Source organism: Aphis gossypii, chromosome 1 (genome assembly GCF_020184175.1).
Source record: "Aphis gossypii isolate Hap1 chromosome 1, ASM2018417v2, whole genome shotgun sequence".
Taxonomy (NCBI): Eukaryota; Metazoa; Arthropoda; class Insecta; order Hemiptera; family Aphididae; genus Aphis; species Aphis gossypii.
In genome coordinates this window covers 4,484,240-4,506,690 of record NC_065530.1, presented here as the reverse complement: position 1 = coordinate 4,506,690, position 22,451 = coordinate 4,484,240, and the positions used below count along the sequence as shown (strand labels likewise).

At 30.3% G+C, this 22,451-nt stretch overlaps 1 protein-coding gene across 1 annotated transcript in view; it reads right to left on the bottom strand.

The window, feature by feature from the left end:
* Nucleotides 1–1,281: 1,281 nt before the first annotated feature.
* Nucleotides 1,282–22,451, bottom strand: part of LOC114124199 (homeobox protein MOX-2-like) — a 93,860-nt gene continuing 72,690 nt past the window's right edge. Inside the window, exon 3 of the mRNA XM_027987386.2 lies at nucleotides 1,282–3,466. Within this exon, the coding sequence (XP_027843187.2) occupies nucleotides 3,107–3,466 (360 nt within the window). The 3' untranslated portion in view covers nucleotides 1,282–3,106. The remainder of the gene's footprint in view (nucleotides 3,467–22,451) is intronic.

The window sequence follows — 22,451 nt, the reverse complement described above, 5'->3', positions numbered from 1 at the left end:
ACCAATCTACTATAATAACTACAATATATTTCTTTAATTTAGATTTTTATACAAACAAAAATTACAAGAAAAATGTTGTATTAAATTGTAATTAAATTACAAGCCTTAAGTCGTAACTTTTTTTAGCATGTCATGTTCAACGTTATATTATGTAGAACCAACTATAGATAAATGGTATAGTATTTACCATTCAAGAACTAAAGTTTATAAGAATTGTGAAATAATTTATTATAATATGACTTAGGTATATAATAATGTCAGCAGTCAACGGTCACCATAGTACTCATATATTTATTATAAATAAAATCGTAAATATCTTAATATAATCTTATAATTCTAATTATTTCTTATGCATATTTAAAAAAGAGACTGATTGCGTATAAAAGTAGTTCACTTTTCCTAATTACGTCAAACAGTCGTTGAGGATGGTTGTTTCGACAATTAACTGTGAACCATCACTGGTATATAAATTAAGTCGAATGGAAACTATTTTTTATTTATAAACACGTTCAGTACATTATTAAGTTTAAGTTTAACTCATGAACTAAGATAGATTATTATTTATACTAATGAGTTCTTTAAAATTTATTTCAAGTACATTAATTAATGAACTAAATAAATTATAGTGAGATATACGATAAGTATAAGCGATTGTTTATAAATTGTTACACCGTACTATAAAATAAATACACTTTAATCATAACACCATAAGACATAAACAGCATTTTAAAATTCATTTATAAAAGATGGATTTTTAATATAAATTAAATTTACTGTATAATACTTTTTGTAGGTATATATATATATGTTTTATATAATGTGTAAACACATGAAAATGTGAGCTATAAAGTATTCATGTATTTTACATAATATAGCATCATTCTTTTACCGCTAGATGGAAAGAGTATTGTTGAAAGGAGTAGAATTTTCATTACATAGTATGAGACGATGAAAATTGAGGAATTTTTCTTCCTAATTCTTAGTTTGCGGTTTAACACAATCCAATAATATTAATATATTATTCGTATTACTGTTGCTTATCCCAATGTCGGTATTTTCTCAACCAGAGTACGCGTTGACGAAGTGTAAACTAGATGGCGTCTCACACATTATATAGCACATTTCAAGTGGTATATTATTATTATTTAAATAACAGGTGTCGCTAAAGTGACTGAATACGTACACTATCCTCGTGGAGTAATAACGGAGTAAGTACGGATTAATAAGAAAAATAATATTATTTTACAATAATATCACTTTTAATAACATTGAAAACGCAAAAAAATGCAAATAATATTATAATTCTCCTTTCACATTTATTATGTTGGTTTTTTAAAAAAAATAACATGTAACACACTGAAAATAAATCTTCATACATATTATACACGTTCGATTTTTATACACAAATATCCATTGAAGGCGGTACATAATATTATTATGAAGGTACTATACACAATACACATTCTATACACAATAAATAATAAACACACGGATGCGCGTGCAGCGTGCACAGATATACAATTAATAATCATGGACACGTAATTATCATATAGGTAATAATTAAGGAAAAGTATCGCGAGAGTTCTGCTTAATTAATATTCAAAAATATTTTTATGTAGGTATAATCGATCGTTGTTTAGGTTCTAAAGACCATATTTTTTTTCCTATTTAATATAATTCGTCCGTCGCAAGGAAGGCGTTACAAAATAAAGACGTTTTTATTACACATTATAACATAAAAACAAATACAAGATATTCGTATGGACGATAGATACACTCTAAACAATACAAATAGTAATAATAATAATAATAATAATATTGATAACGTACAGCGATAAAATATTTTATAAAGAGAGCATAATCGTAAATAGATAGAGAGAGAGAGAGGTAGAGGTACGTACATTTAATACTCGGAGATGAAAAATCACGATGTTTATAATCATATTTTGTACTTTGCGAGTCAACGGATAAAAGAAAAACTAAAAATCCCGTGTGCAAACGGGTGATGGGAGAAATGTGACGCTTTATCAGGAACACCTATTCAAAACATTCAAAGGACCTCTTGTGCGCGTGTCATCTACATCGATAAAATGTTATTATAATTATGTTATTTACAAAACGATAAATGAAAAATTCAACACAACAATCCAGAGCCGTATTTGAGAATTGAGGGATGGTACCTATATTTGCTCGTTTCACCTTATCGTTTATTAATTATTATCAACACTACAAAATAGTGTTATTTGTTTTGCCAGTAATCGTAAAGTATCATTTCAATACTTATGTAAATATATATTTTAATTTTCCAGAGTGTAACGAATTATTTATTTACTATTTTTTAAACAAGAGAGTATTATTTTGTTTCAAACATGAGGTTAAAAATCACAAACACGGCCCTGTGTCCAACATTTTTAATGATAAATGTTATATTATAATAAATACAATCGCGTATAATACAGAAAATAATGAACACACATACTTTCTTCCTAATCGTTTAGTTTATAACAGTATTATACACTCGAAATACACAATATTATTATAACAATAAACAGTGCGAAAGTATAATAGCGAAAATAGTTTGCAGGCGACACGTCGTCATAATATAATATATATTACTTTTATATATATGGGTAATCATCATAATAAAGTTTGGGTTCGCGTCGTGAACGACGTCTATCCGTTAAAGGTTAGCTGTACAATATCATTGCTGATCACACCACGGTAAATATATATTGCATGTGTTATACTACTAAATGTTAGGAATCTAATAAAAAAAAAATATAATATATATATAATATAATATATTATGTATATAATAGTATAGCGATATTACATCAATAATATAATATTAATATTAATGTTAAATCATTTTTTAATTTCCTCCCGAGACGCTTTTTTTGTCTTTTTTTTTATTTATTAATTTTTAACACACACAGACAAATAATAATAATTTATTATTATTACACGCACCGCGCGTCTAGAAAAAAAAAAACCAAAAAAACAAACACAATATTATATTCAATAGAGCGAGCCGTTCGTAAGGTATATTTGATCGAATATCGTTACATTTATATAAGTTTTAAGAAAAACGACTAAAGTTTTCCCTCTAGCTGGGCGCCCTGGCCATGGCTGTCGTTGTAGTTGCCGTGGCCGCGGTATCGTTATCCGTCGTCGGTGACGTGGGTGGCAGCGACTCGGGCGTCCGGGCCATGACCACCTTGGACTCTGCAGCGTCCACGCTGCTGTAGCAGCTTTCCGAGTCTTCCAACGACGAGTGGTCGTCGCCCTCGCTGAGAAACTTGGCGCCGGCTGCGGCCTTTGGCGAACACTTAGCCAGTCCACCTCCGCCGCCGAGTCCTGCCGATGCTGCGGCGGCGGCAGCTGTAGCCGGATCTGCGGATTCCGTGGTCGTCACGGTGTCGTGCTTTTTCCACTTTGTCCGTCTGTTCTGGAACCAAATCTTCACCTGTTGACAAGACGAAGAATCGTTATAGAAAAAATCGTGATACAAGGAGAGAAGCTCTCAACATTATCCTTTCGTACAAATCATTGAAAACATTACAGAAAATAAACTAGTTGGGTATAAATACATTTTGCAATATGGATGAAAGAAATAAAATATGGGACATGATCTAACATCAATATCATTCACTTTTTAAAGGTACTTTACTATAGTGTAATTGATGGTATTTAATAGCATAAATGAAAATTAGAGAAATATAAGAAGAAACATTGAATATCGTTAAGGATGGTCGAGGAGCTTTAGTCTAACCTAACTTTAACTTAACTAAAATGATAATAAGTTTTATCAGCTACTATAATAGAGTTTATAAAAAAATTGCCAGTAATCAATTACAATTTATAAATCACAGAGGAAGAGGTGCATAAGCCTACCAAAAATGTCCTAATGAAGACAGATTTGGAAAAATAAGCGAAAACCCCACGTCTTAATAACAATGTATAAGCTTTAATTTATATCGAGTTAACATGATAGGATATTATTTGTATTTGATACCAGCGTATAGACTTTAAATTATTTATTTTATACTTTTATGTATAATTGCCGATTATTTAAAAAACTAATAACTTGTTTGTTAATAACTTATAAAATCGAAAATTAGTTTAAAACCTTCTCCGCTCGAACGAACGTGCTGTTCTACATCATTATATTACGGTTTTAATGTATCTATTAGTTAACTGTTAAATCGTTAATTTTTTTCAAAAGTATTTTAATCCGTTATTTCCAAATTAACTAAAAAAATTTAAATTGAAAAAAGAATGTATATAATATCGTTTAAAAATAATAATAAAAAAAAAAAATATATATATATATAATATAATATTGAAAATTCTTCTAGTTACATTAATCTCGACTTCACAAAGAGAAAGGTTTTACCATTTTTTGTATTAACCTTAAATTTTAAAGAATGTGTCACTGATTTATTCATATTTTATCGCTCAATACTATGTGGACGGAAGTCGGATCCATAAAATTATGCTTTAAATCGGTTTCATAGTGTTCTCTTTCATTTAAAAAAAAATTCACGACGATGGGATGAATGGTTCCCGAGATCATTGTCATCTAAGTTTCACACGTGTTATTTAAGACATATCAGTCGTATTATTGTTTCCTAGAACTCGATTTCAGCGTCATATACCGGGTCTAAATCTAAAATATCCAGGGACCCACTCAAACATTCAAAACAAACTTTAGTCTAAATCGGTCCAGCAGTCATCATTTATAAAGAGTTCACTGACATACACACGCACAGAAGCGAGTTAAATATATAAAAATTAATTCACTAACGAATAAAATGTATTTATTGTCCTATTATATTTCATTATAGAATACTATATTGTACATAGTTGGTATAATATCTAATTCGTATACATAGTTGTATGCATTTCACACTAATAAATAGCCTTAAAATGATTATAATAAATACCACGACCGGGCACGGTACACAATGCTATTACGAAATACCTATCCCGTTCAATGGCACTCGATGGTACCTGCACTATGAAGTATTTGTTTCCCGAGGTTTCCAATATTATAATATTATTTACGTGACAAACATTATATTATGTATATTATAATATATTAATATTTGATTGTATCTCTGCAAGTGTATGGTTTAGATATGATTATTTCATCCCTATTCGAATTGTTCCAAACGGGACACGAATTATTTGATATCGAGCACAATACAATTCAATAATATATGCATATATAATACCAAAAACGTTTTCGCGAGTATTCGAAGTGTATAGCCTCTTATGTGCTGTCAGTGATGCAGTGTATAGGGTAAATATAATGTAAAACAGTGCATATTATAATAATACATAAGTACGAGGAATTGACTAAAACACCGTATCGCATTATTCAAATCCAAGTGAACGCCTATAAAACATATTATACTAAGCCGACACCTTTTCATATATATATATATATTTATTGCGTTTACGCCACCCTCGAAGGTCGGCATTTTTTTTTACAAATTTTCAAACAATCACGTACACGCGAAACAAAAGATGTAATAATGATAACTTATTTCCAACCACATAATACAATATTTTATTCTTTTCGACGAAAACAATTCGATGCGACATCAGCCGGTACCCGAAACGACAGTTATAAAAGTTAATGTAAATATATATATTATACATAGTATTGCTCGTGGGAGGAAGGTCATATGAGATTTATTCGATAATTTAAAAGAGGGAGAGAAACATAATATTGCTTATCGACTTAATTATTTATGATGGATTATTAAGTATGGACGTATAACAATAAATTAATACTCGATTTAATAAGGACTACGACTTACAAGGATATCCGTAGCTATCTGTTTAAGAGCTGTCCGAATAAATTTTGGAAACTCGATTGAGGCATTTAAATTTCATTATAAATCGTGAAGAATGAGCAATTATATAATTATACAATAATATAATATCGCATATCGTTATACCTTCTAAACTGAAAATATGACGTATTTAGTTTATTTAATATTTTTATCTGTGATCTTTGATTTACAGTACCGTCATTACGTCCCACTTATCGCTGATTTATAAAAAATAGTGGTTCCGCCCTTCACATTGAAAATCCCCAAACCCGCCTTGATATAGAAACTATAGGTAGGTCGTATAGGTATTGTTGTCCAAAAACTACCTCCCATAAGTATTTAATGAATATTGTGAATTCAATAATTTAAATAAAAAGTTTAAACACCCTTCGTTCGTAAAAATGCAACCAATGATCTGGATTGGACGTCCGTTTGAATGTACAAATCGGTGTATTCATTCTTCACTATAGAAAAAAAGAATAAAAAAGAATAACACGATACCATTACAATACCAGTCAATTAAAATTATAACACTCCCTCGTTTTTATTTTATAAAACCACAAAAAATAACGAAAAAAAATATTAAAAATAAAGTAAAATTTCATTGAATGCAGTTAAAGAAAGGTTGTATAACAGTTTTCGATTTTTCATTATTTTCAATTCGATTTTACATAACAAAACGCAAAAGATATTGCATAGAATAGCAACAAGCAATTTCTCCAAATACTTTTCTGTCAAAAACAAACATTTGTACTGTTTTTGTCACGCCTATATCGATTTCACGAGAGGAAACCATTTAAATGTAAAATGGCAATTGAAGAAGAAAACACTTGTATTTCTTAAGTCGTTTTCTTTTATATTTTTCCTTTGAGTAAATAATAAAGATCTGACAAATGGGGCTTAAATCAATTTATACTTTGAAATCGCATAAAAAAAAAAAATAATACTTGGCTCCGTTTTTCAATGATAATATATAATGAATTGTAAATAAATAGTATAACTATAAATAAATGGTATCGTTTAATTAATTTATTATCGTATACCTAATAATAAAAAGAATATTATAGTTATAAATGTATAATTATAGCATAACGTTACTATAACAAGTACTGATAATAAAGATTATATTATAATTATAAAAAAATCAACAGTATTAAATAAGGAATTTTTTTTTTTTTAATATAATTAATATAAAATAACGCAGATATATTTCACGAGTTTAGAGATACATAAAAATATAAAATATACATTTCTGGAGAAGAAAAAAATTATAATAAATTAAAACAAATTTTTGTAAAATAAATCAATTAACCATCCACAATAATTTAGGATACCATTTCTAGAATCATTTATTTTAATAGTGGTTAAAAAAGTTGTTTCTTTCAATTGTAACATAATCGTAAAATGTACATAACCTATAATCATCGCTATATGCATATAAATAAAATAGTAAAATAGGTAAGTACCTATAATCTATAAACTATATATTGTACACGTATTACACATACTATCATTCAAAATATTAAGTTTTCATCAACAAAAGATGCACATATTATAATTATTATTCGTATGTTTTATGATAGATTTTGAAGAACAATATTAATACCAAAAAGTATTCAATGTAATAATCTACAATGAGAAGCAGCTATAAAAATTAGTTTCATCTGACAAATAGGGTCAGCATTTTATTCTTTTTAAGCTTTTCGATCAAATTCCTCTTTATTTTTGCACGAAAGCTTGTTCGTTTCATGACCATTTGTAAACACCCTTACTGCAGCAACTGGACCGTTATGGGTTCGTAAAAAAAAAATACCACTGCAAACTTTTTACCATCTATTATTTTATATATATAAGGGGTCTTGTCTAAACATAAACACACACATATATGCGAGCGCATACAATATATATACATAATATATATATGTAGACCCCATAACTCACAAAGACGTCCACAAGTGTTATTTGCAATTCAAAACATTTCCCAGTATAAAATTACAAAGCTAATTTATCTAAGATCATAATTTTTTTTGTGCGAATATTTTTTTTTTTTTTTAGTATTATATTTCCTACTACGTGAATACTAGTCCTAAAATAATAATAAAAAAATAAATAGAATAAAACGTTTAACAGGTACGTAATTTAATAAACGAAATAAAACAAACTCGTAATTTAACTTATACTTTAAAACAAAACCAAACTATAGGTATTTTATAATTATAATATTATAAATTTATAACAAACTATCGACTGTAGATTATAGTTTATGTATACAGAGGTACACGAATCATAATAATAATCAAGTAAATTATAATTTTACATTTTATTTAATTGAAAATTAAAATAAATAAATAATATGGATAACCTCAATTAAGTGCTTTAATAATTCTCAAGGTTTATTATTCTCTATATTATATAAAATGCAATTTAAAGTTTGGAAATTAAATGTAAATTGTATAAATCATGATGAACAATTCGTAAAGAAAATCTGTTTTCTGCTTAAATCGTTTAAATTAGTGTTGTAATAGAGTATAATATTATTATAATGTCGACTTATAGAAAGCTTTAACGAGCATCAATTAGTTTCAAATTTAAAATTAAATCAATAATAAAAATAAGTGAGTTAATAATATAATAAAATTACAATTTTTAATAGCATCATTCACTGACGCCGTTAATCGTATTTAATTCATGTCCATAAAAAAAGATAATCTTCTATTAATAATATAGATGTGTACTTAGATATACATAACTCATAATTAGTGGCAATATAAAACACAAATAGCATAATTACATATTTTATAAATTAATTTGTATATTATAATTACATAATAAGCGGTGAGACATTATTTGAATGGATTAGATGGGTTAGTTATTAATTTTTTTTTTCGTTTTGATAGTTCAAAGTATTTATCGATAACACGAATAATAGGTATATTAATAAATCATATTATAATAAATTGCCGTCATAATTCACTTATATTACATATTATACTAATATGGCTATATCGGTAACTACTTAATTATTACCTGATCGTATAATATCGCTTACACTACACCGGGTCCTATTATATTATTATAAATTATAATACTGTACACGATATTAGCATATTATTAACAATCTCTTTTAATTCACTTGCACATTGTTTAACGCGTTTGAAAAATTACACGTATAGATACGTATGCTAATAAAACGTTACCAACTCGTCGCACACACACACAATGTTACCTATTAGCTTCTACCTACGTAAAATGACAAAATTACGAATACCGTTTTTTTCGACCACGATATATTATTATTCTAAGCGAAAACGAAATATTAATCAAAATAACCGTCACTACTCACAATATCGTTTTAAATGCATTACGAACCGCTAACCGTGGCAGTGAGTGTTTAATAGGGTCTCGTTAATAAAATATTTAAAAGCAAAGTGGATTGCTTTACACGTCGTGCACCGCGAGCGTATATAGGTAGGCACAAGGTAGGTATATATAATAATATATCACATTATAATAATCGTCGTTTCACGCGTACCACAGCGTTGCAGCTATGTAACCGAATCAAAATCTGGAGTAATTTAATAATGTATAACCTACCACGCAGCACTACAGAGTACGGAGGTACCTTGCACTCTTGTTATACAGCGGTTGCCCGTGTTATTATTATATAACTAAAACAACTGCATTTACTAAAAGTAAGTTACAAGACCGTATCTGGGGGGGACTTATCTCCATCTCACCTCCCCCAAAATTTGATCCCTTTAACACGATATTGACTACACAATAAGTGTACGTGTAAAGCACTCAGGCGATGATGTTAAACTGCAATATTTATACGATTTTATCAATGCCAAGGTAGAGCTTCAGATTGAAACGAAAAATAAATTACGCGTCGCATTTAAGCACCACAACTCGGGTTCATATTAGTTTATAATATTTTGTATCGTGATAATAATGTTTATAATATATTATACATGTTTTATTCTTTTGCTGCAGCCGAGAATTCGGTTGAATAACAAAATACAGAAATAATAATATATTATGTGAGATGCATCTCACGTTCGTAGCCATCAACCACTTTTTTCTATAGGTAATTGAAATTCTTGAAACATGATTTCGGAGTATTAAAATAAATACAGGATGTACGAATCTGAGATTGCCAATTTGTATACCTAATTAATAATATTTAACAAGTCATACTACTAATTAGTAATTACAATTAAGTATTTAAATAGTTAGATAAGTTTTATATTCTATAGAAGTATATACCGTACCTATGTTACGATAACTGATGATAAACAGTAACATCCTTTCTACAGGAATAAACTATAATGAAGGGGTTTTGGGGGTGGAGTATCAATATTAGACTTTCTGTTGACAGTGGGTACTTGGTAAATTTGTTTGGCAATTAAAAGTTTAGCATTTCTAAATCTAGTCGGCAGTTTTAAAAGCTAAATCCTACAAACTTCTAAATAAATGGATACACACAGTGTATAGTCGTGTGATTTCTCATTATTTTTACGACTATGTAAGTATATATGTAATTATCACATATATATTTACATTAAAAACTGGATATAGGTAGACAAATATGATTTTAACTTAACTATACGCGTAAACTTTATCACTTAACTGTTTAAAATCAAAAACATAGATAATCAATAACCATTGTAACACCATGTAGATATGATTTATTTATAAATTATAAGTATTTAAACTTAAGATTCGTTCTATTGTAGTAATTTTAAATTTCAGATTCTAAATAAGGGATGAATTAGTTTTATATATTTTTTATGATTAATAATAAATATATATATATTTATCCAACAATATATTTGCGTCATGTTTTTACCATATAAGTCGTAATATAAAGTTAAATTGCATACAAATACAATATTATAGGAATCAACACTATATAAATACCTATCAATATTTATTTATTACAATATACGAGTAGAATAATAATAATAATAATATAATAAATATCACGAATAAAGTAATATTATATGGCTAATAGAAAACATTGAAAAAAAAATACCCCATTAAGATATTGATGATATAGTTAACGACATAACAATATATATAAATCTACATAATATATATTTTAGAGCTGAGTCGCTGATATTTCTGTCACGTAGATTGATATTCGTACAACATAAAATCGTATCCTACACGTTTATAATAAGTAATAAGTAATAACGATATCGATTTTCATTTTTCTACTCGGAAAATCGCGCAATTGTATCGTACAAACCCTGATTTAGTTTTTCTTTTATACGCGAGTATTATAATGCAACTGCAGTTATAAATGCTATGATAACCCTATCAACAATATAGGTATTATTACGAAATATCATCATTATTATAATATAACTCGATTAACCATTTAACGATCGCTTCGGTGAAGTTTTGTAAGTTTTTTTTTTTTTTTGTATTTTTTTCCGCCAGCGGCAGACTAATAATTATTAATTCGATAAAACGCACGAAAGGAAAACCCGCTACAGACGAACCACTACACCACACGGTGCCACCCTTGCCGATCACTCCTATCGGGTATATGACGATTGCACGCGGTCTACTAATATGCTCACGTTTCGACATTTTACCATTAGTGTAATGAACCGAGCTTGCGCACAAATCGAATTTACACAGTTACACGCCACTTCGAATTATTTTTTAATAATAATCTACAGCAGTTTCACCACAAGTCGGAGCATTTCGTCTGAGTTTTCACGGATTGATAGTATTTTTATTATTTTTTTTTTGTTTAATAACTCAATATAATACGTTGAGTGTTGTAAATCTGCATGTAAAAAATGAAACGAATATAGTAACACTGCTATCAAGGTGCATCAACTGCAGTATTTTTAATATTTAAAAAAACTCTTATAGAATGTTACCATTTGAATTTTAACGAAATGTATACACGACTAAACCGCGGTTATATTTATAAGAAAAATAAATATTATTTTCATCAACAATAATAATGATAATTGAAAATCGGGCACAAAGCCAGATAAGTCTACGCTGGCCAACGAATCAATTAGGGCGGTAAAAATGTTTTTGTTCCGATAAAAAATATGTCCCTGATAATATATTACAATAAACATTTCATTTTTTCAAAATGTTAATTACTTTATTAAGAGACGCGTGTACTATGTACCTACAGATAAATAAAACCTTAGTTAACGGTTATAGTTCTAAAAACATAAAAATTTAATATAAATAACACATAATATAATATGTGTTATATACATTCATTTTTGTCAAAAATATTATGCGCCTAGGTATATTACTATAAGTATAATAAATTACAACAACATAAACTAGGTAATGAGATATTGCGTGCCGAAAACTCGGCGAAAACTTTAACTATAAATAACTGGTATGAAGTTAATTTTCAATTATAAGGTGATAGTACATTTAAATATTCTAAAAAAAACGTGTTCGTAATAAAACCAACCCACTCGAGAATTAGTTGAGATTAATATTCAATGGTTTGCAGAAATCATAAAGTTTTAAACGGTTTGATAAACATGATTTAATTGTTTCATCAATTCATGACTACTCACGAGTTGGATTCATATTAAATCATTATAGAGTAATCGATACACTTATTTAATATTAAAATATATTCAAATCGATTTAATTTTATTCCACGATCAATCGAATAGAATTTCATAATGACCGCATTCATTGTGCCATACCTCCCGGTCTTTCTACAATAAATAGCATACTATATAGTTTATGTAGTTTATAAATCTTTATAAATCCGACAAACGCGATCGCACACGATATATAATAATATATTAGTTGTATACACGTATGTAATTTACGGGACACGCGTATAGTTCGACGACAACAATCATTATTGTGTGCATATTTTATATGTATTATAGGTACATAGATCGCTGCCGTCTGCAAGTATACAACTACTGCACACTTACCACCGCACGCGATTTGCCGTTATATTTTTTTTATTTTATTGTTTTTGTAAAAAGGTAAAACACGATTTCATGGAGAAGAAAAAAAACAAAATCCAATTACCATAATGGCAATTCCTATGTAGGCACATAGAATATATGTATACATTGTTTAATATATATATATATAATTATTTTTTTCGGCGCGCTTTAATCGTTCCGGGCCGCGTGAGGCGAAGGAAGGGGATGGACCAACGCGATTGATTACCTCGGTAAAAAAAAAAAAAAAAAAAAATACGAAAACTAAAAAATACGACTACCGACACGGAATAAATACTATATATAGCTGCCCGCCGATGATACTACCCTTGTATAAGTTCAACGGTCCGGGCTCGAAGGGTTGGCGGGGGTTATAATCGTGTCAATCCCGTCGACGTCGCCGGGGCCGAATTAATGACCTCGCGCGAGCGGAGAGTCGCCTTGCCACCACCGCCCGCACGGCCACCACCTCGTATACTAAGCACACCACCGCCACTACCAATCGTACTTAAACTGCACAGTGTTATATTATTATACATTTTCGGGGAGATCCTTCGTCGTCGGAGGGCGCTCCGCGCAAAAGAGGAAGTGGAAAAGAAACGGCGGTGGCGGGCGAGGGTCGTTAATTCGTATATATATATATATATATATGAAAAATGTTTATGAGTGTATGTGTGTGTGTGTGTGTGGCGCGCGTATTGAGCCATTAGCGTGTTTTATGTAGTTATAATAGGCGTCACCGCCGCCGTCGTAGCGGTCCCCATCGCCGCAACCCCCGAAACACTTTGCTCCGCCACCCTTCGTTGTTATATACTCTCTTGGCGGCGGCGAACAGTTCGTTTTATTGATCTCCCTCCGCTGCACGCCACCCCCACTACCGTACCGTATGCCATTCTCGCCGCCGCCGCCTAAATCGTCCGTACTCACCGTCGGGGTGGGTGGGATAGGGGAAGGTATACGCGTGTATATATATACACACAAACGATATTACTACGACTCTTGTTAGAAAACCGTTTGTACCGAATAAAACGCTCGTTTTAACTCTATTATATATATATATATACCTTTTGTACCACGCGCGCTACACTTTCGGCGGACGACGGGGAGGGTGGATGTGTATAGTGGTAGAGAGGAGTGGCTTTGTCACGGCGTCCTGGCTGCACGCGGAGCACCGACAGAAACTGCGCGGGGTTGATGGTGGCAGTGAAGTGGGCGGCGGCACAGCGCGGTCTTCGGTCGCTTCCCGAAAACTTTTATATTATCATCATAATTATTATTTTAATACGATTTAATATCAAATGTTTTATTCAGTATAATAATAATATATATATAAATATGGGTAATTAAGTATAAAAGAGTGAATACATACTCTCTCTGGGCGACAGAGCAGCAGTTCTCGTCAGTGACTTAATCATCTACAGTTGATTAATTAATCATATAATATAATTTAATAACTGAAATAACAAAATAATACCTATAGTGGTTTAACGAATACCTAATTATCCTCCGGACAATCTCACAATACAAAAGTATTGTAGTACGATAATGTTCGTCGTGGTTATTCGGAAAACGACAAATAACAATAACAATAATACTATTATACGAAAATGTGTGTATAATAACACACGTGCGCAATGAGCGCTCTCTTTATTGATTTTTTTTTTTTTATTATTATTATTATATAATACGAGTAATACTACCGACACCGCCATATCATATAGCCGTTGCCGTTTTATTAACAATAATAAAACTCACGATCCGTGAAAAACGTTTTATTTGTTTTCCATGCACATGCTCACATCACATAACAAACGAATAAGTTTATTATAATATATATACATGAAATTCAGTAGACGAGAGCGGTATGTTTTTCCCGTTTAAGTTTTCGATTTTCTATTCGAACGGTACACATACATTATACTATAACTACGATAAAATAACACATACGCAGACTTATATACCCTTACACGATAATAAACATACATTCGACGTCTGCTCGTTTTTGTCATAGGTACACACACCCGATTTAGGCGATAACTGTGTGGACATAAAATTATAGGTACGATATACTTATACAGTAAGTATATAATAATAATTAATGTAAATGTAAACCTCCGTTTCGGTGTATCGTGGGACTGCGTCGTTTTACGTAGGACTTATACGGCAATTGTTGTAGTCTTTGTAGATTACAATATTATAATAAAGTTGTCGTGTCACAATTCGCATTTCTATTGGTAGGTACTCGCGTGCGCCGATAGATAGATAGACGCCTATCTATATTATGTAGACACATAATATAGTATTGCGAACTTCATACAAGCATGCGAGAGTGTGAAGTTAGGCTATAATTTTTCCGAACATCAAATATTTAAACACTGCCAAATTAAACGGTCAGACAAATTTATGGAGAACATTTATATTACTTGTAAAACTTGGAAAACCGAAACTGTATAAAAATATAACATAAATAATAAAATCGAATATTTTATTAGTATAAATTACTCTAACTTATAAGCATTAAGCGTGACGACCTGTTTATATACAGGTAAGGGTAATTATAGGCTATTATTATTATAGCAGCCAGTAGTCTCCTTTTATTTGAATATTTTAATTTTCTGACACCGAATAAATTACTAGCACTACGTACGATAAAATGAAAATATTTTAAATGGTACATTCAACAGGTTTAACCGTTTAACCTCGTGTATGTATACGCTTGAAATGTCAATGTATATATAAGATTTTTGTTAGCGCAAAAGAACGATTTTAAAATCGGGATAATAAAGACAAGTATAAATAAGCTTTTTGAGTACAACATTTTATCCATTTATAATATGATTATAGCAATAAATACACTTCGTATCAAATCCCATTAATTATATGGACAAGATCTGTTTTCCCGCATAAACGCAGGAAATATTATTATTATACATAGTTACAGCATGTACAATATAATATGTTATGTTTTAACTGCGTCTATTAAGCCATGTTTAAAAATCGATTTCTCAATAAATGAATACGATTTAATGTTTAAGCACTCGGAGCCGACGGGGCCACGAGGAAACACGACCATATACCATATACGAATATTATAACTATGATGGTAAACGATGGGTCGATTATAAACACATGCATAGTGTACATAATATTTACAAGATGATTGACTATTTACCTATAGCATGACTCACAAACTCTGTTTTTCTTTAATAATACATTTAATAAATTATAATTTTTTGGAATTAAAAGCTTTACTTCCAAATACTTAGATTTTTTACTATTTAAGAAGTATCCTAACCTATCTATTGTAAATGGTTAAATACACATTATTATCAGAATGAGAAACATTTTTTTTTTATTATTATTAATTTTTAATGCATTTTAATTGATATTTGAAGGAAATTAGTTTCTGAAATATCAATAATAGTTATACATAACATTTTAAGTATATAAATGGTATACCTATATTAGTCCAGTATTAACTTATAATATTTAAACAATGTTTACATGTTACAAAATTGTAATACTTAATAATAAGCATTACTATAATTGTCAATAGGTACATATTATATAGCCATGAAGGTTAATTCATTTTATTTTTATCCTATTATCATTGAATAGTATATCCTCGGTAATTAAAAATTAATTGCTAAGAAACTATAGTAACTACTCGTTCAATTATCGATTTATCCACTTCAACATTTTTTTTTGTTAAAAAATCAAGTTAAATATTAATTGTTATTTATAACTATCAAAAACGGTGGTACACTCTTTTGAAAATAAAAGTTTTACCCCACCGTCACACAATACATATATAATTATATAGTTACATACATAATTGTATAAAAAATTCAAGAAAATCAATTCTTATTAAGTACACTTAAAATCCCCGAAATCAGAATTTGAATAAATTCCTTTTACAAGAAAATTGGAGATTGGATATAATTGGTGATCACTCTGTATAATACGGTCGTAAACTTTCTCAACTTGGCATTATGATCCCTATTCGATTATAATATCATTGTTTCTATGAATAAAGCGTAGGTACCATACTATATACTATTATAATATATTATAACTTTTGTCTTTCTTGCAGTTTATTTATATAAATTTTCTTTATGGATTTTATTAGATCTACGTGTGATATGTGGGTGCAGAAGTGTTGGTTTATAAAACGAAATAAAAAGAAAAATGGTACAATAATATAATACACAATAGCTGAATAGTGAATACATTAATTTTAAATAATTTGCGACGACTCGTGTAATGTTCTGAAAAGCAAAACATAATAATAACTATATAGGTAGTATTATTTAAATATAATGGTTATATTACAACAATAACGTAACTGATTTTTTGTCAAAATTAATAATAAATAACTGAGTTATTGAAATAAAAATGTTATAAAAAGTCAAAAATACGCAAGAACCATCGTTATAAAACAAAAACAAAAAACGCTGCATTGTTATTACTAAATATGATAATGTTAAACAGGCAAACTTTTTATTTAAAACTCTTAATAATTCCAAACAATACTATAAAATAGATGTATATATATATTATTTACTCTTCATGCAAAATAAATATGCGTGATGGGGAATAATAATAGTACTATTATTGATATATATGCACAATATATATTATTATATAATACTGTATAACTCACCTATCGAGTACCATAACTAGTTTAAATCAAAGTTTTAATTTGATAAATACTCTCTATAAAAATATTTTAACACTTTAATTACAACCATAAAAAAGTTACGCTTGGTCCGACTTATTTCAAAACAACACATTTATTAATAAACTTTATTCTTGTGACTAATGGTCGTTTTATTCTGCACGAGCAAGCTGCCAAAAAAACGATTTAGTTTATTTTAGTGTTAATAATTTATTTTTAAAAGCCTCAATATAACGTTTACCGCGGAGTTTATAATATATGATGTATTATTATTATCATCAACGTCGTTATCGTTATCTTCATACCTCATCGAAGCACAAAGCACTAATTTTTTTTCGTTTATATAATATTACACCAACAACAATTACCGAATAGAGCGTATTCTGAGTTTTCTCTTAGAACATTCGTGGATGAATAATAATTATAAAATTAATAATACTTATAATATTATCTACACTACATGCAATGAACTGCGCTGTAATTAGGTGTGTTTTGATTTTGAGTTTCGTTTAAGTGTAAAGCATTAAACCTTTACGTAGGTACTCGTGAAATAGTGAATTATTGACCAACTGCCACATTGCTCTAGCGCTGTATACAAAGTACACATATAGCCATATACATACAATATACAACATAATGTACAATATGAACTATCGTAAAGAACGACCTCTTAGCATATTAGATATACTTTTTCGTTGGTTGCACTTCCCTTCGGTAGTTGTATATGCACACACAGAACAATGGGAAACAAAACGAAAGGCAACCCCTTTAATACGTCAGACTCTTGGAGTGACATCTGAACAATTTTACAAAGAACATAAAAGGAAGTTACATTTAAACGTGAACGTGACGTCAACAAACGAGTAATTCAAGTGATGAAATATAGCGTTTTCCGTACGGCCGTTTCACGTTAAACCCAAGAAGTTTTTGCATATTTTTTCCGCCACTTTCCGAATTTCATTTCAAGAATTTCTACTTCAAAAATGTCCGTAGCCCTTTTCAACAACAGTTTGTTCCCGTGTACGAAAATCTAACATTCTTCCGTTTGAAATTATTGTTCACTCCAGATTCATGCGATAATATTATTTCTGAATCTGGTTTTATGCATTTTTACTCAGCCCGAGTCTTAAGTTAATTAGATAAACAGATAAAATTTTCAAATATACAGCAATAGGCCAAGAAAAATAATTTTTGAAATTCTGATAGTCTATACTAAACGCATATATTCATAGGTATTTTTGTCGTGGTGACTGTATGAGAATTGTAATTAAATTCTACGTACGGATCAGTTTCGTAAACGGCTGGGTAAATTAAGTTTATTAATTAAAATACATTTCGTGTGGTGACAAACTATATAATAATACGTGACGTAATACCTGCTTTTGTGTTAACAGTCATCCAATCACATAATATTACAACATGAAAAACGAATTAAAATATAAAGCACATTTTATTATTAAATACTGCAGGCATAATTATGTATGTTTTAAGACATATTATCCGAGTATATAAAATATAAATTATACATAAGCTATTAAGCTACTTGTGTGTTTATTCAAATACTATTTGGAGACGACGACGAAGACTTACATACACATTATTATAAATAATAAATAATATGGTCATCATATTATACGATAAATGCTCAGAACGGTATAAGTATACCGTTTGTATGGTTTGTATAATATGACCATATACGTGGTATATAAGTACAGGACAATCTCTACATTCAATAAAAGTTAAGCTGCATTTAGGATAATCTTAAATGCCAAACGGCAAACTGTTACATATCAAAGTTAAATGTATCAATACATGAAAATAATGGTAGTGATTGCGATAATAATAATAATAATAATAATATATAGGTTTAATCGACATTTATTTTGGATATAGGTATAATAATATTACACATTAAACAGTTGTGACGTTACATACGTAGGCAATGTACTAAACGGATCACATAACGACGGACATTTATATTGCCTATTGAGTTCGTTTTGTACTTACATAGTATACCAGATGATAATGATGATATAAACATTATAAACGGATCGAGAGTTGCGATCTGAGAGAGAAAAGTAGTTTTAGATTGCAGCTATATAAACGGACTGCTGCAATAACGAAGTTATCTCTCATCGGCAATTAAGTACTGCAACGACCGGCCCACCTATTTATTATATACATTATACATTTATACCTGTATTATACCTGCCGACCTACCCACCCTAATGATGTGGCACGGGACTCGACTATACGAATTGCCCTCGTCCCAAATCACGCGCCTTACACATAATACATAATAATAAAACGATGTATACGGGTTATTTTATAATATACAGGATGATTCACTTAGCATGCTCACCCCAATTTTTTTAGTTTGAAAATGAATAATTTATTGAAATTTCTGATTTTTTGAATTTTGTAAGGAGTGTTCTATGGCAGTAAATTAAACTTCTGCTTTTTCAAATAAGAATCCATTTTTTACTGTACATTATTTAGTGGAAAGTTTTTTTTGAAAATACTGATACTACGGATAATACAATAATAGTCCTTAAAAAATAACAATATAAGAATATAAAAAAGATGTAATGTCGGAACAAGTGTTAACTAAATTTAGATCTTCTTTAAAAAATTATAAAATATATGTTGATAATTTAAATAAATAAATAGTTATTAATTTTAAAACAGGTTCGTTCGAAATTTGATTTTGATATGTCAACATTTTCAAAAACATTATCTGCTAAATAATTCAAATAGAAAAAGGGGTTCTCATGTGAAAAACAAAAGCTGGCATCTTTACAGGAAACTCTTTAAACAATAGGTACAAAAATATCTTAAGAATTTAAAAATAATCTAAAAGTTTATTTAAAAATTAGAAAAATCAGATTTCGAATAACTGCAAAATTAAAGAAAAAAAGAGGCGAGCATGATTGATGAATCACTTTGCATATTTTAACCGACAACGCACTTAAACGGTGGCGAGCATATTATTATGATGTCCCGACGACAATATATTATTATCTTCATCGATATTCAGTCGATCGCGATGCTAACGTCAATCATTAATAAATTATTTGTATTAGTATTATAAACAGTGTATGTGCGTACGTTTAACGTATAATTTAACTACAGACTTGGTTAGAAAACAATTACACGCGAAGCGTTCATATACGATATTATTTTAATACGCCCCTATCTGCAATTTTTCAAACATTTGTCGGCGGGAGTGTGAGATGAGATACAATAAATTACACGTTTATGTTAAATCGTCGCCCACAGATAGATATTATTCACGTAAAATACGTTTTTTAAACAATTTTCATTTTTTTTCTATTCAATCTTTACCGTTGGTCGCGCGATTTGCACGCGCAGTCGATTTTTCTTTTTATTATCTCTCGTTGTCGAATCGGAATTGACAATTTTTATCCCCCTTCGTCCGACGAAGCACACATACGCAAAAACTGTGCCCGAGGTCGTCGTCATCGTCGTCTACGAAATACGTTTAACATAGCGCTTGTACCTACCAACCCGCCACCGACACGAGCAATTACGCGTATAATATGTATACGTTTCCCACACTCACCGAACTATAAATCCGTTTTTTTCTCCATTTGAAATTCACAAATCACATCACGTATCCACACAACCATTGTTCCGTAGTTCATAATAATGTATATATATATATATGTATCTACTGGTCCGAGAAAAGGTGTGCTGCGTAGCAAACCCACAGCAGTGGTAGATCAGGATATCGATTTTTGGAGAAGGTAAAAATGTAAAACTGTGATTTTGACCATGCATAAAACTACGCATACGTATGTTACTATGACGATAGGACCCAATTAACCCTACACCACCCACGTTATAGTTTATCGAGTTATTTTTACGAAATTCTCGAGCTATGTATACATTACATTATGTTATATTATTTTAATTAAGGAGTGACAATATCAGTGGTCTGAGAGGGAAGGAAAAGAATTTTTCGAGGCGGATGTGGATGGTAAGCGTTTGGGTTAAAACCGTAGTAATACTAATTTGGTTCGTGCACGTGGTTTAATAGCATGTTAGGGGGTGCATGATGATGGTAAACATGCTTTTGGGGCCGTTCATGACTTTTAAATATTCGCCATGCCACCGATTTCATCGTTATTTCATTAATTATTAACTTTACGTGGGTATATTACGCTGTTGCTGTAGTGTATATTATAATAGATTCTAAGCAACATATAATTAGAAAACAACAACGAAAAGTCGTGTTCGTACAGTTTACTGCGGGTAAAGGTCGACAATGAACGAATTTTCGGAATATCGAAATGATGTGGCGGAGGTGGATTGACTCATGTGTCCCGACCGCACACACGCGCATACCGCCGATGACGCGTGTATATAACTATAATATGCAGATCTATATATTATAATATTAGTATAGTAGGCGTGTAAAGTAGGAGCTAGGAGAAAGGGGATAGACGAATCTGATGGGCACAGTACAGGTATTTAAGTTGTGTGCGTATAGTATTATTATAACCTAAATTGCTCGATGAAAACGTGGGAGGTAATTCACAATAACAATAAACCCCGACACTGAAATACTTTACGATAATTAGCGGTACAGATGGAATGTTCGGCTCGTTAGCGAATTAATATCCGTAATTGCGAAACTCGTTTCGGCACGCAACGCTCCGATGCCCATCATCGACACGAATATCTTACGCCTACGCCGCCCCCGGCAATCTACGCACGCACCACACACACACATATTGAGCTTAACTTTTGCTCTATATACACCTTCAGGTTTGTGTGTGTATGTGTGTGTAAATTATACGATAATATATTATTTGCTTTACACGAGACAGTTATCAAACTGCAATGCGTTCTATAATCGACGCACTGGCGCCGGCGCCGAATGAATTGGGTGTCGGGTAGGGGTGGGGGCCTCTGTTATCTGGTATCCTATTATTTTCAACATAACAA